The sequence below is a fragment of the Takifugu rubripes genome, chromosome 4 (assembly GCF_901000725.2).
Source record: "Takifugu rubripes chromosome 4, fTakRub1.2, whole genome shotgun sequence".
Taxonomy (NCBI): Eukaryota; Metazoa; Chordata; class Actinopteri; order Tetraodontiformes; family Tetraodontidae; genus Takifugu; species Takifugu rubripes.
In genome coordinates this window covers 9496230-9513191 of record NC_042288.1, presented here as the reverse complement: position 1 = coordinate 9513191, position 16962 = coordinate 9496230, and the positions used below count along the sequence as shown (strand labels likewise).

Genomic DNA, 16962 nt, shown 5'->3' with positions numbered 1-16962 from the left:
GATCATTCTCATCTTTTTCAGCCTGGTGAATTTGTTTGATTTTTTATTTTTTAAGTGTTGAAAGCCCATAAAGAACTTAACTGAAACCATGTCAGCAGCCCTAAAGACCACTGTTACCTTGCTGAGGCTCATGGTGGCATAGGCTGGAATCTACAGTATCTGTCCCATCCTTCATACATTAATGAGTTACCAACATAGGCCATCTTGAGCTCAAACAACCATTCACGCTCACACTCACAACTTAGGACAATTTGCCTTTGCCTACCCACCAAATACATGTCTCTGGAGAGAACCCAGAAGGGGCTAACATGCAAAGTGGGCACAAAAGCCTCTGGTCCCTCAGGGATTTGAACCTTGCTGTAAGGTGCCAGTGCTAACCACTGCACCGTGATTTCCTGTGTCTGTTCCTATGACAGCAGAGCTATAGAGTCTCTTGGAGAAGGGGCCCTTATATAATTTGGAGGAAACAGTGATCGGGATTATTCATGATGGATATAAATACTGTATTTTCAGTGTCCTTCGCTCCATCACAGATTCCACAGTGTCCTGTTTGCAGTGAATAGATGACCCAGCTTTCCTCATCAGTTAAAATTGGTTTGTTTCAATGGCTTTGATGCTGATGCTCCCCAAATAAACCACCATGGCATATTCAACTCTCAAATGGTACCGGTACTGTAGAAGGTGCAGTAGTGCCTTCACTTGAAGGCTCTGGTTGACAGGTCCAATATAGTCTACTTCTTTGGGACAGGAAGCAGGCAATGGGTGTTGTGGTGGGGTTAGTGATGACACTGCTGAGTGGAGACCCAGTCCTAGGTTTTAAACCTGTCATACATTCTCCAGGATGCACTCTGGAGGATGGTGTTTATTTCCATTATGCTCCCATTAAGACCATTTGCATGCTGTTTGATTTAATGTCCATCATGTTGTTCTCTTACCTGACATCTGCACTCTTCAACAAACAATTTCTTCCTGACAAACTTGATGTGCTGAAAATCAGAGAACTGCATGGACCATTACCGATGACACCTGTAGGTAGCCCCACAGAATGAAACCAATGTTTAAACAAAGCTACTCAAAGTGGGTTTACCATCAGTTTTGGTCTCCGTTTTAGCTCACCTTTTACTCCAATTTCTGTGATCCATCCTATTTGTGTAACTCGCAAATCAATTTAAATATGATGAATTTTGGTCTACATGTCTTTAAAGGTCAGTCTTCTGTAGCACCAACCGTTCTTCATCTAATGGATCCTGACATATGCCATTACTAATTTTGTACCCATTTAGATGGATACGGGTGGTTTTATTTTTGGTATCATTCTGCTCTGCGACATTGTATTGCAACCTCCATGCTCTGCTGCCCACCAGCGGCAAGGGTAGCAGGACAGCCTCATCCACACATGCATTAACAGCATTTTGAAAAGATGGATTAAACCAAAGAAACTTCTAATTTCATCACGACTGAGATACATTCTTTTTTATTATCAGTTCTGTTAAGTGTAAAGGATGTGCATGGGATATAAAGTACATTGCTCGAATCCTTGCAACCAATGAAAATTATTTAACCCCTGAGTCCTTGTAAAGTGATGTCAGTCATAAAGGACTAAAATACTGTCTGATCCGGGAAATTGGCTAACATTTGGTGGCATGGTGATATGCTAATATTAGACTTCTATGATGTGTGCGTCTCTTGGATTCTTGGGACTTATGTGGTGACAAAGCTTTGTTAAACAGGGTTGTACCGTGGCCCTGTAGACAGCAAGAATGTGAGAACAACTTGTGGAGACACACAGGAGTATTTTTTATTATGCAAATGTGCTTCATTTTCATACAATTTCTCACACACCTTTTTCAAAAAAGTCAGAAGAAACCTTCAATAAAATATATATTAATATATTTTATACTTTGCAAATATTGTCTGGTTTTAAGTGCTATATATCTTATTGTAAAACACAAGATTATTATGTAATATCACATTTACCATTTAGGGTGTTGAGAGAATTTTTTTCTATCCAAAGATAGAAGAACAGTTTCGTTTAAATGCCAGTGTTTGAAGAAAAGCTGCATTTGGGTGGATCTTTCTGTCTTCACTCTGAATTTGTCGTCTGTATTTGTCGTCTCTCCTTGTGACGGTGTTTTCCTTTCCCCCTGTCGTTCTTAGGTGAGTGGGCCTGACCTTCACTCACCCACCTGTGCAGACAGATAAAGGACCGGCTTCTTCACCCACTCATCGCCACATCTTTGTACACTGCTCCATGGTAACAATTAGCTCCTGATAAATTTGAACTCTTGATTTTTGGCGGGGTTGTTTTTCCTGGTTCTACTGCCCTCTCCTCCATTCCCTCTGTTTTAGTTTGTTTTTTTGGTTGATTTTTGCCAATCAACCCCAGAAACTGCCCTGTGTGTCCATGTTTGCACTTTGGGTTGATTTTAGTTTCATTCGCCACACAAAACACTTACTGTGTTGCTCTGTTAAGGGTGAAATCAGTCAGAAGATTGAAAATGAGGATATTTGCCTAAAATATATTCGATTACTTTATTCTAATAATTGCAAAGTTAACAGTAAAACTGGCAGAAATTTTTAAGAGCATGTGCTGATCATTGGCTGTGATGCCTCAGTGCCAGGACTGGTTCTAATGTCTCCCTCCTTCTGTTCTGTGAAGCTTCCTGATATGAATGCAACTGCTCCAGGTTGTTTTTTAACACTGAACACATCAAGTTTATCAGGAAGCAGGTTTTTGTTGAAGAGCACAGAACTCAGGTAAGAGAAGAACAAGATGGATGCTAAAGCAAACAGCATACAGATGGTCCTAACTGGAGCATACTGGACATAAACACCATCTTCCAGAGTGCATCCTGGGAAATGTATGAGAGGTTCAAGCCCTAAGAGTGGGTCTCCACTCATCAGTTTCAGCATTATTCCTACAATAACACCCATGATAGCCCCATAACTATTGAAGGTGGGGAAGAAGAGGATGGAGACGAGTTGTGGGAACATGATGATGAAAGCCACATCACAGGCCAGGAAAACATACATGATGACGCTGGACTTCAGCGAAGAGAGAACTGTACCAATTAAGCCTGCTGCCACCACAGAGACTCGGACCACCCACTGAATTTCTCTGTCTGAAGCCTGAAAAGAACATACAAGAATAAAAAATAAACAGTGAGGGGAAGATTTTGTCTTTGTGTTTTTAAGTTTATACATACAGCAGCTTTGTATTTTTGTCACCTGTGGTCTGATGATGCTCCTGTAAATGTTGGTGCTGAAAACAGAAGCTGTAGAAAGCAAAGTGGAGTCAGCAGATGACATTGCAGCAGCAGCCACACATCCAATTCCAACAATGGAGATGAAGGACGGGGTGAGGTGCTGCAGGGTGATGGGCAGGACTAAGGCTGCTTCTCCACGTTCATATGGAGATGGAGAACCATAGGTGGTCTGGTTCCAGTCTGAAAAAGTGTTATTTTTATTATAATTAGTAGCACTACAAGAGAAAGGTCCATGAAGGAATGATTAATCGTGGTAATTTGTGATTGTTTAATAGAGACTTCCAGATTAGAGCACCACCTTAATTCTTTAAAAAAGGTCAGATTTTTTTAAGGGCCTATTAACCCCTCTAAAAGCATGTTCAAGGATGTCACCACATGGTCACACACATGATTACCCGTAGATGAAGCAGCTGCCCCGATGAGTATTGTAGGTACCCCAAATATCATCAAGAAAGAAGCAGCAATCCAGCAGATGATTTGGGCTGTGGCTGTAGAAGTGGAGGACAGTGTCCTTTGATGGAAGGTCTGAGAGGAAATAAATGAAAGTGCCTGTAAAGTAAATGAGAGTAACAGCAGATATTAGTTACTTCTGCATGTGTGCACACGGATGCTGCAGTCAGGGCTGGGATGGATAAACAGTTTGAATAAAATTTCTCATGTTTAACAACTCAACTCAGAAAAGTTGCTGCCATGAAAGAAAAAAAGGAAAGGTGAAAAGTAGGCCACGACTTATTAATGCAAAGCACATAATTTTATGCCGAATTTTACAACATATTTTATTACTGTTAGTGTTTACAAAAGGAGTGATCCTGACTATTTTGAAAATTGATGCTGTGGTAACAATTCAACTAAATTAAAGCAACATTTTAGTATTTATCAGCATTTACATTCCAACTGAAAGCATGTGAACACACCACTGTTGAAAGAATAACATCCTCCAATGGGAACTGAAGTTTTCCCACAGCACCTGAATGCAGCAAACACACAATACCAGTGCATTCTGCCTAGACTGTTTGATTAGTTAAAATTAAGAAATAAATCGGTATTGAAATATAATTTCTTCATTTTGAAATCACATGTAAAATCAATATTTTGTTTGCTATCCATGGAATTGTATCATTACCATGAATATGGATTCATCAACCATGATCCAGGCTCTTTTCAGCTCCGGCTGACCAATCCAGGGAGCATGTAAGGTGTTGTTCATCAGCGTCTGACTGATGTCCAGCGTACTGGGGTTTGTCAGAACAAAGGGAACACAGATCCACTGCAGAGAAACGTATTCATCACATTCATCATTTGTTTGGCAGTCAAAGCTGGTCTACAAAATAAAAGAATTTGCCACATATGCCACTTCTACACACATCTGACCTCCTACACACGCAGCCCTTGAGAGTTTAAAAGTACACACTGACCAATCCCAGGAATATGAGGATCAGCTGTATGATGTCTGTGTATGCCACAGAGTAGAGACCTCCCAGCAGTGTGTAGGTGATGGCGACAGCAGCAGACATCCAGACACATGCAGAGAAGGGAATGTCCAGAACCACGCTCATGGATCCTCCTGATAAATCCAAATGCTGTTTGTCACATTAGCTGTTTTTGTAAGAACTCATGGAGATGTTGCAGGCACAGATTCATTTACTTTACCTAAACTGATCAATATTACTGGCATCCATAATAGATCAGCAAGAAGTGACATCAAGCTAAGTATGCTTGTTACCACTTTTCCGCATTTCTCCTGAAAAGGGTCCAGCAGGGTTTGATATCGTTTTTCTCTCAATGGCTTCACAAACACCAATCCACCTTCATTTAACAAAATATAATAGGTAGCATGAGAAACAATGGACCAGCTGTTGGTGTGAAAGCAGTTTTGGGATTATTTCACAATAAACAGGATCTTAATCATCTTGTAATTTCAGTCTTACCGAGAATGAGAGAAGCAGAAACTGAAAATAACAGCAACAGTGTCTCAGTCAGCCCAGAGGAGGGAAGGTACATATACTCAACCAGGGCCATGATGAAGCCTCCATCAATTAATGTAGCTACAGACACAAAACCAGTTTTTATGTGCAGACATGAACTCAATAATTGCAACATTCAGGATATTTTTCACCTGTCATTGTGAAGGCCCCCACCACCACATTAATGCTGCGGTTTCCCACCAGCACCATCTCAATTCCAGTGGCTCCACTTTTCTTCTGTTTCCTTCTTGACTTGAACGAGGCCCAGACACCGGTTCCAAGGACCATCAGATAGAAAACCACCATCACAACCACACCTGGGATGTTGACTGCCATGACTGACTGATGACTGACTGACACACTGGCTGCTTGTTCAATATTTAGAGCGAGTATAAAACAGTCCGTGTTTCTCAGCTTGTTGCTCCACCTCAACATTATTTATCCTTGGAAGGCAGGCCTGGATGAGGTTTGGAAGGTTTGGATGAGGTTTAGAGAGGTTTTGAAGGTTTCCCAAATGTCCAGAATGTTTATGAATCAGCTAGTGGTCGGAGCTGTGGGTTTTTTGGTACCCTTTGCTTTGTTTTTTTAATCACCAAAAGCAACCAATTGACTGTAGCAGCCCTCACAACCACAGACGCCCTAGAGAATCTAACATTTAGCATATTAAGAGAGGATAAGAGCGACTCCCAATTTGAGTTCTATATTATTTCTATGTGATTGATGCCCCCGCTTAGTCAGTCATTGAACTGCTTTTTTTCCCTATTGAAACCCAAAAGAAAGAATAGTGGAGTAATTTAGCAAACGTTCTACATTTCGACTCATATAAAGTTTATCATTGTTCGTGGTGTTCTTTTGGAACCTCTAATAAAGACCCTTCTTTGATTAAACTTTGTTTTTGTGTGTTCTGTATTTGGATGCTTTTTCTGATCGTGCTGGTATCTTCCTCTGTTTACACACTGACACCGGTTCTAGTAGTTATATATTTGGTTAATCAATAAGGATTCCAAATGTGGGGCAACATGTTGACACAGCAATGGTTTGTTCTTTCAAATTACCTTGATCTTGAAAAACCAAGTCTGAAATGTACTGACTCCACTTATTAAAGTACACCAACAGCAAGAGTGTAGTAGTCAATAACTTTAAACACTTGTGTTAATTTTCATGCTGCTCTTGGATTCTTTGGACTTATGTTGTGACAAAGCTTTGTTAAATAGGTTTGGACCGTGGCCCTGTGGACAAAAATAATGTGCGAGCAAGATGTTGAGACACACAACAACATGTCGTCTCTCCTTGTGCCTGTGTTTTCCTTTCCCCGTCGTTCTTAGGTGAGTGGGCCTGACCTTCACTCACCCACCTGTGCAGACAGATAAAGGACCGGCTTCTTCACCCACTCATCGCCACATCTTTGTACACTGCTCCATGGTAACAATTAGCTCCTGATAAATTTGAACTCGACTTTTGGCGGGGTTGTTTTTCCTGGTTCTGCTGCCCTCTCCTCCATTCCCTCTGTTTTAGTTTGGTTTTTAACCCCAGAAACTGCCCTGTGTGTCCGTGTCTGCACTTTGGGTTCATTTTTGTGGCATTCGCCACACAAAACACTTACTGTGTTGCTCTGTTGAGGGTGAAATGAACTAACTCTGAAAATGAAGGAAACTCAATAGCTTCAACATTTACACAATACATACCAGATGAAAGTCCCTTTTAAAATGTAGCCAATGTCTGAATAATAAAACTTTATCCTAATAATTACAAAGTTAACAGTAAACTGGCAGATACTTTTAAGATCATGTGCTGATCATTGGCTGTGATGCCTCCATCACAGGATGCAAAATAGTGTATCTTACTTTGGTGACGCCAAGATTTCCCCTCCTCACATTGTAATTCATTGCATTGCTTTCACTACTAGGTCAACAAAACTCATATGTTGTCACAATTATTCTATTACAGTCACAACTGTGAACACATGATTTAGCAATAAATAAATGTCACCCATCCCTCAGCACTTAAAAAAAACAACAAAAAAAAAAAGGGTGAATAACGCTGCGTTGAGACTGAAGATCTTGACGCCAAATCTAAATTTTCAGACTTTTGTTTGGCTGCAACGTGCTTCCTTTTAAAATGTAGCCAATGTCTGACTCCAGTGAGAACTGCTGCTGTGTGTCATTTGGTGTCATGTATTTAATTGGCCCAAATGTGATTTGAAACTCGTTGGCCTAAAGTGGCCGAGCCCAGATTTTACCCACAGCACTGTTGTGACATGCACAACAATAATGTCATATTCCAACATATAATTTGGGTTTCAGCTTTGTCATTTAAATGAACTGAGAATGCTTGCTGACTTTTAATAAGACAACTCGGAACACGTATTCTCTCAGAAGATTCACACTTGTTAAATAGCCCTTTTAGATTTCCCGAAGATCATTACACTTCTCAGTAGTGTTTATGAGAGAGAAGAAATGGACCACTTCTTGTCAAAGTGACAGGTTGACCTTTCCCTGAACCCGCCCACATCTGTCGCCCCCCCCCCCCCCCCCCCCCCCCCCCCACCTCCCTTTCTCCCTCCCGCCTCCCGCCATTCTCCCTTGCCCACCTGTTCTTAATAAGGAAGGGCGGGAGTTACAAAACAGTTACAAATCAGTTTTGCCATAGTCCTGGCATATCCATCTGTGGGCAACATGAGTAGTTCTACATCCGTGATTGGTGAGACGGCTGTGACCGTTATAAGAGAATTGTGTGGAAAAGTAGTTGAAAAATCCACTGTGTTTGTACAGCGTTCTCAGGCGTCACCTTCTGAGCCTTTGCAGCAAGAATGGTCTTTGGAGCCTTATAGTCAAACAGGGAGTTTTGGGTATGTGTTCCGTTACAAGACGGGGGAGTTGATTCTCTATCAGCGTGAAGAATCTTCCACTGAGGGGCCTATGTTGTCGGCTACGATGTCTTCCAATGACTGGGGTGTGTTGAAACTGATCAAACCGGGAATGGTGTGTGTGACTGAAGAAGGCTGTGAAGAAAGAAACAACACAGAACAGAAACCTTCCACAGAACAAACATTTGTGAGCATTTGGTTGACGAAAACCTCGGGTACGGGAAGATGGTTCTATCGTGCTAGCTACAAGATGCAGATGGAAGAGATGTCAGGGAAACCGAGACAGTATTTTGTCTTGGATCTTTTTAACTCAGACTGTGGGGTTTTCAGCAACGTGTTGACTCTACCTCTTGCAGCATGGATCGAAAAGATGCATGAAATGGATGATAAAATCACAAAATTTTTTCACCATTGTCGTCTTTGGAACAACACTGTGGTGACGAAAAAAAGAGTCCTCCCTCGTGTAACCCCACACCCATATCTCAAATGTATAAAAGACGTTCGTCTGAACCATACGTTACCCACTACCGGAGTGAAACACTAAGGAGAGCATGTCTACCAACAGAAGCGTCAAGAGCGGATCTAACAATCCGAGCAATTCCTATCTGTGGGATGAGGATGAGACACAAGCGGAATGCCGTCAACGTCGGCTTCGGCCTCGCAGGCTGGACTTTGACTCACTCATCCAACGCTCGGATCCCACGGATTCTAACGAGTCTCTCACTCCTTGGCTAAGCCCTCCACCAACCCCACCCCTCGGACGCTCGGCATCGGATCCTGGGGTGTCCAGTCCTCACTCACCCTCACTGACACCACCCGTCAGAGACTCGGCATCACTTCCAGAGCTGTCCGAGTCTCTTCTCCAAGGCAGAGATCCTGCGCCGTCTCCGGCTTCTTCATGTCCAGGTTCTCCAATCTCTGTGAGCGGTGTGGAGAGTCTTTCACGCTCAACAACCCCTGATCCGCCTTTGCCCGACGACGCATCGGATCTCCCCGGGGCTGTATGTAACGGTGCTGACCAGCTTGACGGCTGGGCATCTGAATTCTTTGGTCTGGTAAAAAAAGGCGTTCTTCATCTACTTAGCGTCGTCCTGGACCTGTACAAGGGTGAGGTTTGCAACGGATGTCGGATCGACCACCCCAGCCAGCGCCAACACCAGTGTTTGGATGTGATCGAACCGGGTTTCTACCGCAACAACTTTTACATGTTGATGAAAAGACTCTACACACCCAAGTTCATTCCTGCTATTCAAAATTTCCTGAAAGCGTGCGGTGTCAACGCTGACTACGTGAAAGTCAAGATCGCCGCAGAGAGCCTTTTGCTCGAGCTGAAATCCAGCGAATTAATCTACACTCCCATCCAACAAATGTACGAGAGTATCGCCGACAACGACAGCGAGATTAAACAGGAACATCTGGACACGGTGACTCAGTACTGGACTGAAAACACTTATATCTGAAAACACCATTTTCAGATATAAAATGGGGAGCTTCTGGGGAAAAGTTGTAAACGATGTAGAAGGTGTCAAGATCCAATTGATCAAGGGTCAGATAATAAACATCTTGTACCAGGCTATTGAGAACAAAACGGCTTCAAACAAAAACATCTTGCTGGAAAAAACCAGAACGTGTGCAGGACCCGCACTTTGGGAAGAGATGGTAAATGACACGATGCTTATGAGCAAATCTGGATTGTCGGATTGTTTTAAAGTAATTTTTAAAGAACTGTCCAACGATGTTGTAAAACCATGTCATATGATAGCCTTTTATGCTTTGCTCATTGATGTGACCAGCAGACTTGTGCAAAACAACCATTCTGTAAGCATCTTGGAAGAACTTGGAAAATTTCACGATGATATCTGCCTCAGTCTAGATCATAAAGTCTTAACTCAAACTCTATTGATGATAACGCATTGGTCTTAGACTAGTTTTTGACTATCTGTACTTTCACATTACAAATGTATTTGCTCATGTTACTCACAAAATGTATTTACTCATGTTACTCACAAAATGTGTATGCTAAAGATTTCTTAACAGCTAATAAAAAAATAAATACCTCTCAAACGAGCATCCCTTCTCATTCTGTTTTCAACATGTCTGAGACACGCTTCATGGAAAAAGTGTACTATGATCCCACGCATCCCGGTAGCCTCGGTGGTGTAGAGCGGCTCCATAAGGGGGTGCAAGAAGAAATGGGAAAGACGGTTCCTCGAGAAAATGTTAAAACATTTCTACAGGGACAGGACGCTTACACTCTACACAAACCGGCCAGGATACATTTTCCAAGAAACAGGGTTTTCGCCCCCCGCCCTTTAAACCAATTTCAAGCGGACCTGTGCGATATGCAAGCCCTGTCGGAGCATAATGACGGATATAATTATTTATTAACGGTCATAGACATATTTTCCAAAAAAGCTTACGTCAGGGCTCTGAAGAGAAAATCAGCGGCTGAGGTGGTAAAGGCGTTTGAATCCATTTTTGAGTCAAGTCAGACGCCTGAAAAAATACAAACTGATGCGGGGAAAGAGTTTTGAAGCTTTGATGAGAAAACACAATATCGTTCATTTTTCCACCGCCAGCCACCTTAAGGCCTCTGTGATTGAAAGATTTAATCGTACATTAAAAGGTAGAATGTGGAGATATTTTACAGCAAACAACACTCTGTGATACACCGACGTCTTACAAGACTTGGTGAAAAGCTATAATCACAGTTATCACAGCAGTATCAAGATGAAACCCGCTGAGGTAACCTCGGAGAACACTTTTAAAGTGTTTCAAAACTTGTACGGTAAATCTGAAAACCGACGGAAGGTTGAAACCAAGATGAATTTCAAGAAGGGGGACCTAGTTAGAATTTCAAAACTGAGAGGAGTGTTTGATAAAAAATATGAACAGAGTTTTACGAACGAGGTGTTTACGGTATCTGAACGCATCCCTCGCGACCCTCCAGTGTACAAGTTAAAAGATTACGATGGAGAACCCATCCAAGGGTCATTTTATGAGCCAGAGCTACAAAAGGTAACGATGGGGGAAGACAGACTTTTCCACGTAGAAAAGATTCTGAAGCATCGCGTCGTCAGGGGTGAAAAGCAAGTCTTTGTAAGTTGGAAAAACTGGCCGGAGAAATTCAACAGCTGGATCAAAGCCGCAGATTTAAAGAACGTATAAAAATCAACTCGCGATCGCAACGGATATCATTTCATCATGTACGGTCCGAAGGACGAGGGTTTTTTTATTACCCTACCCTCCAACGCCAGCGTCGATGTTTTTAAAGAAAACACGAGTTCCAGTTACCGCGTGGATTTGCCTCAACATATCGATTTAGAGGGAAGCTGGGAAGTAGCTTTAACGCAGATTTCATACCCGCACACCTTTTATCACCTTTCTCAGGAGGATGCCTACTTTTACTGGAGGGAAAACCCTCAAGAACCGGCCACGGAGAGCAAGGTGCATCGTCAAGAGATGAGACAATCATATTTCAACGGCTTCTCAGCCTTTAGATTCGAGATGGACGGACAATTTAGAAGAATAAAGTCTGATATTTACCTCGTCTATGACAGTCTTCTGAAAAGATTTGATTTCCAATCGGGAGGTAAAACCCACGTACTCTTCGAAGGACCCCTGGCATATTTGATGGGTATGAAATCAGGGGAATGGTTTACGTTTGACCAAAGGTATGCGTACTATCCCTGCGATTTACGAGCTGGGTTTTATCACATGTATTGTTACAGCGACGTAGTTGCACCGCAGATGGTCGGCGACGTTTATGCGCCACTTTTGAGAACGATTGATGTAAAAGGAACGTTCGGTGAAATCGTCACACAGTATTTCAATCCTGCTTACTATTTACCGGTGTCCAAAAACCACATTGAAAACATTCAGGTGGAGATAAAAACGGATCAAAACAAACCGGTAAAATTTTCATACGGCAAGACTATCGCGACTCTCCACTTTAGACCTAGAACTTGAACCCCAGGGTTATATATATTCCAATCGCCCGCGTCCTCATCATTCATTTTCAGGAGGCTGATCAGCTATCCACACACAAAGTGTTCAAGGCTAAGAGAAAAATAGAGAAAAAGAAAATGGCTCGGGTAGGTTTGAGAGAAGATCCTCACCGATTTGTACAATATTATGAGAGTCAAGTAGGGGGGAATTTGCCGGGGTTTTACGGTGCACCGGTCATGTACGGTCGGGGGATAGGATCTTTGTTTTCTAAATTATTTCGTTTCGTCAGCCCTTTGGCCAAGAAAGGTTTCGAAATAGCTAAACCTCATCTTAAAGCCGCTGCGAGTAACATCGCCTCCAACGCCGTCAAACACGTGATGGAACGGTTCGCCGGTGATCAAGAAGATGATCAAGAGATGAAGCAAGAAGGATCCGGGGGCATTATGGTGTTGTCGCGTAGGAAGAGAAGACGACCCCCCGGAGAACGCATCCCCTCGAGCTTTAATAAACAGCCGTTCGGTAAAAGGAAGAAATCAGTTGCAAAAGGCCGTCGTGTGAAGAAGAAGTCCGTCCGGAGCTCTGATATTTTTTAAGAATATCTTTTCTTTGAGAAAAAAGAAAATGGCTCTAGTACATCAGAAATCTCCAGAGTGTACTCTGGCCGAATTGGATTTATTTTCAGCACCTATGACGCAGCTGTCTATCGATGAAAAAACCTACACGGAAATTTCTCCCCTGTCAGCCATCACCGACGGGGGACCCATTGAGTTTTTCATCCCCGGAGACGGGGACCGGTATCTGGATCTGAACGACACTCTGTTGCATCTCCGTGTAAAAATCACCAATGCTAACGGATCGAACCTAGCTAATGACGCAGCGGTGGGTCTTATCAATTATCCTCTAAATACAATTTTCAGTCAATGCGACGTGACCCTGGGGGATCGACTCATCTCTCAGTCGAGCGCTACCCACCCCTATCGCTGCATGATTGAGACCCTGCTCAACTTTTCACCGGACACGCTCTCCAGTCAGTTTACCGGGGGTCTTTTTTACAAAGATACCGCCGGGTCAGTGGACTCTATCGTGCTCGTGAACGGTCCAAATAAAGGGTTAACGAGGAGAGCCGCGTCCACAGCCCGTTCCAGAGAAGTACACCTGCTCGGTCCTCTCCACGGGGACATCTTTTTCTGCGAGAGACTATTGCTCAACTCTGTCGATTTGAGAATTAAACTGATGCGAGCCAACGATGCTTTCTGCCTCATGGGGACGCGTGACTCTGCTTTTAGCCTAAAAGTACTGGGGGCTTCCCTATTTGTTAAAAAAGTAGCCGTGTCCCCTGCAGTCAGGTTAGGTCACGCCGCCGCCTTAATGAAGGGCAACGCTCTCTACCCCCTTTCACGCGTTAATGTGAAAACTTACTCTATTCCGGCAAACTCTAGGGTTTGCAACCAGGAGAATCTGTTTCTGGGTAGCATACCAAAGTACGTGGTTCTGGGTATGGTACACCACGAGGCTTTCACAGGAAGACGAGACCTGTCGCCTTTTAATTTCAGACACTATGACATCGAATACCTGGCTCTCTGTCAGGACGGCCGGCAAGTTCCGGCTAAAGCTTTCCAACCCGATTTTAACAACGGGGTGTCCGTCAGAGAATTCTACAACATGTTCCTGGCTACCGGGAGACATCTCAAAGATTTACCCCTGAGTATCAGCCGTGATGACTTTAATGACGGCTACTCTCTGTTTGTGTTTAATCTCAATCCGAGCGATGACAACGACGCACTGTCTACCGTCTCAAACGGAAACCTCAGGCTGGAGTTGAGATTTAGAACACCCCTGCAGCACACCGCGACCCTTATCGTCTACGCCTGTTACGATTCTATTCTGGAGATCAACGCCAAGAGGCAGGTGCTGGTGGACTATTATTAAAAGATGGACAACGTTCAACTAGAGAACCTTCTGCATAGCCTGCTGGGAGATGTGTTTTGCGGGGTGTGGGCGTCCGATCAACTGCCCATGCTGAATCCCTCTTTTAGAACCCCGGCCTACTTTATCGTCAACACACATCCGGCTCACATGCCGGGGGAGCACTGGTTAGCTTTGACGCTGGAAAATGGTGGCATAGCCACCTTTTTTGATTCTTATGGATTTCCGCCGGACTTTGATCACTACCCCCCGAGCATCTTACAGTTTCTGGAAAAACGTTCTAAAAACATTGAGTACCACGACGTTCAGTTGCAGCACCACATGTCGACGGTCTGCGGACAACATTGCATCTATTACCTCTGTCACCGCGCGTGCGGGCTATCTTTTGATCAAGTACTGTCTTTGTACAATGATGATGTAATAAAGAATGACTTCATGGTGTACGACTATGTGAGGAAATATCAGCGCTGTATTAGAAATAAAATCAATGGTCCCTCCAAGCAGGGGTGTTGTTTTTTGCAATGTTTTAAAGATTTTTAAAGTTTTTGAATGAATGACTGTACGCTCGAAAAAATGTTTAATAAACGCTTTATTGGTAAAAGACAAAACTTTGTGTATTACATTTATTCACGATGAAATGTTAATCCAACGCGGGGGGTCATTTGTTCGTCTTCTAGTTTTTGATGGTAGATCCGCAGGTGTTTCAGAGTCTTGAGATCCGATCGCATCCATCTTGAGGAGTCGGTATTGATTACGCGCTTTTGGGTTACTTATAGAAGACAAAGGGATGTTTAATTCTGAGAGAGTATTTAAAAAATGTGTCCATCCGGGAGGTTCAGAACCCTCTGATTTTTTCTTTTTAAAAGGAAACAAGAGTCGTTTGAATAGATCGATCATGTGAGACCCTTTTACAACGTTGCCCCGGTACACAAATTCCCCTTTTGTATTCCAAACATCGTGACGGTCGGATAATTTCTTTAAGACGTATTCGGCGTTCTTGCGATCTCGCGGTGGGAGGCTCTGCAACACGTCGTCGATGATGCTATCGGACGTCCGTACGTCCGTCCCAGAATCTGCCTCTGCCTCCGTCTTTGTCAGATTCTCTGTCAGATTCTCTGTCTGATCCTGCTTCACAAAGGTCAGATATCTTTGCAGTAACGCGTTATATTTTTTAATTTTTTCATGAGAGCTCAGCCCCTGCTCGTTTAAGATGGCTCTCATCCTAGCATCCAAATCGTCCTCCGCGACATCTCTGATGGACTGGGAGGGCCGCGTCAGGCGGTTGAGTTGATGAGGGGTGACGAGAAACATTTTTTGGGCCTTTTTCAAAGTCATTTTCGTATCAATCCTCCGACGAGGTTCCCGATCAAAGGTACCACCGCTGAGAGGAGAGGTAAAAGAAATCCGCCCGTCTGCTTCTTTAGAACCTGTTGCTTCCTCTTTAAACTGGTTCTTTTATCAGCCAACAGTTTGATAATTTTTTTCTGTCTCTTCAGTTTTTTAAATTGAGAAGGAGTCAGGGGGACGTTTCCTTTTAGAAGATTTAAAGAAATCTCACACAGTGTCTGGATAAAATCCGGGGAGCTGTGAATAAGAATGTCTCTACGTTTCTTGGGTGTGGCATGGTACAGGGCCTTCAGCAGGGGTGCGTTTCTTTTTATACGCGCTGACATGATGATCTACGTCGACGCTCTGGGGATGTAAACGGCCGCTTGCTGGTGAGGAAGTACACCCGTTCTCAGTCTGTACGGATCTGGGCAGACGGGGGTGAGATCCACTATTAAATACCCGTGAGGGTCTTTTGTGGCGTCTTCAAAACTCTCCAAGAAAAATGTCTTTTGTGATGGAAAAATCTGATGAGCCAATATATTCATTTGTAGTTTATCCCGTGGGTTTTTAAACATGACCAAATAATTGCTGTTCAAACTGATGGTGCGACTGTGTTTACCCTGGTGAAACACGTTTTGAGTCAACATCATAACACTCATGTTTCTGTGGTGGCGATACTGTGTAAAAATCTTTACCACTTCAGGATGGTCAGAGGCTTGAAAAATAACATCGTCCAAAATAATCAAATGCTTTTGATCAGGAGGAAACAGTGTTTCATCTTCAAAAGAATCAGGCAGACCTTTGACAAATTTAATGTTTTTAATCATCTTTTGCAGTTCAGCGTACATAGGTTGAAAAGAGGTATAAATCCACACGATATTGTCAGGTACAACATTTATTACACGGTCACAGTTTTCCAATACATTTTTTACAAAATAGGTCTTTCCACACCCGCTCGGACCCGCGATTAAACAAGAAAAAGGAAAGATAAACCTAGGATCAAATTCAATTTCCTGCATTTCTAATACCCGAAAGGCAGGGTTGTTCCGTCAGCAAAGAGTCGTCTTTTGTCATACACCACCCTAAATTTTTTATCAAATGACACATTTCTCAATGCGAAACCCTTTTTATCACGTCTGATGCTGTGTTGACGGATCTCGATCGTGTTTCCCTCTTGTTTATTACTCAGGTAACCCTCCACCAGCTCTCTGACACTGTCAAAGCTCACACGCTCACAAAATTCCCGGGTCTGAGTGATACCTTTCACACGCATGACGACTTTCTTTTTATTTCGTGTTTGGTACGCGTAACTCTTGGGACCCGCCGCTGCAAACTCTTGAATGCTGTCACCATCCAGTTCATCCGTCAGGTCACCTAAATAGTTACCCAGCTCTAGAGGTTTCTCACCCTCTTTGACCAGATAGATTAAACTATCTGTGTCGATGTAAAACACTCTGTCTTGTAGTTTTTCCAGATAACTGTACAGCTTCAGTCGTGCGTGTGCTGTGGTGAATGCTGCAATAAAAACATTACTCTGTTTACCTGGGGGTTGAACGTACCTGTCGGTGTATTTCCACCTGATGAGAGCTCTGTTGCTGTGGAGAACGGAAAAGTATTCGACTTTGTATTTACCTGAAAACATGTAACTAAAGAATTCTTTAGG

General features: G+C 43.1%; 1 protein-coding gene across 2 annotated transcripts; it reads right to left on the bottom strand.

Moving 5' to 3' along the window:
* Positions 1 to 1907: 1907 nt before the first annotated feature.
* On the bottom strand, positions 1908 to 5920 carry LOC101075222 (high-affinity choline transporter 1-like). 2 transcript variants are annotated; one of them, XM_029835447.1, is made up of 9 exons: positions 5383 to 5920; positions 5195 to 5311; positions 4917 to 5072; positions 4682 to 4830; positions 4390 to 4533; positions 3662 to 3815; positions 3229 to 3446; positions 3032 to 3129; positions 1908 to 2186 (listed from the first exon to the last, which is right to left on the bottom strand). In XM_029835447.1, exons 1-9 carry the CDS (start codon positions 5663 to 5665, stop codon positions 2084 to 2086), a joined length of 1422 nt encoding a protein of 473 aa, XP_029691307.1. In that variant the 5' UTR covers positions 5666 to 5920; the 3' UTR covers positions 1908 to 2083. The 2 variants fall into 2 exon arrangements, with proteins under 2 accessions (XP_029691307.1, XP_029691306.1); XM_029835446.1 differs by having other exon boundaries at positions 2085 to 3129; positions 5383 to 5919.
* Between the last annotated feature and the right edge of the window lie 11042 nt (positions 5921 to 16962).

Bases quoted from the DNA above. Each gene is read 5' to 3' on its own strand.
- LOC101075222 (XM_029835446.1), bottom strand. From the start codon at position 5,665: ATGTTGAGGTGGAGCAACAAGCTGAGAAACACGGACTGTTTTATACTC. The intron at 3,447-3,661 runs GTAATCATGTGT...ACACTTTTTCAG, and splicing joins GGCAGCTGCTTCATCTACGG to ACTGGAACCAGACCACCTAT. The intron at 3,130-3,228 runs GTGACAAAAATA...TGTTCTTTTCAG, and splicing joins GGAGCATCATCAGACCACAG to GCTTCAGACAGAGAAATTCA.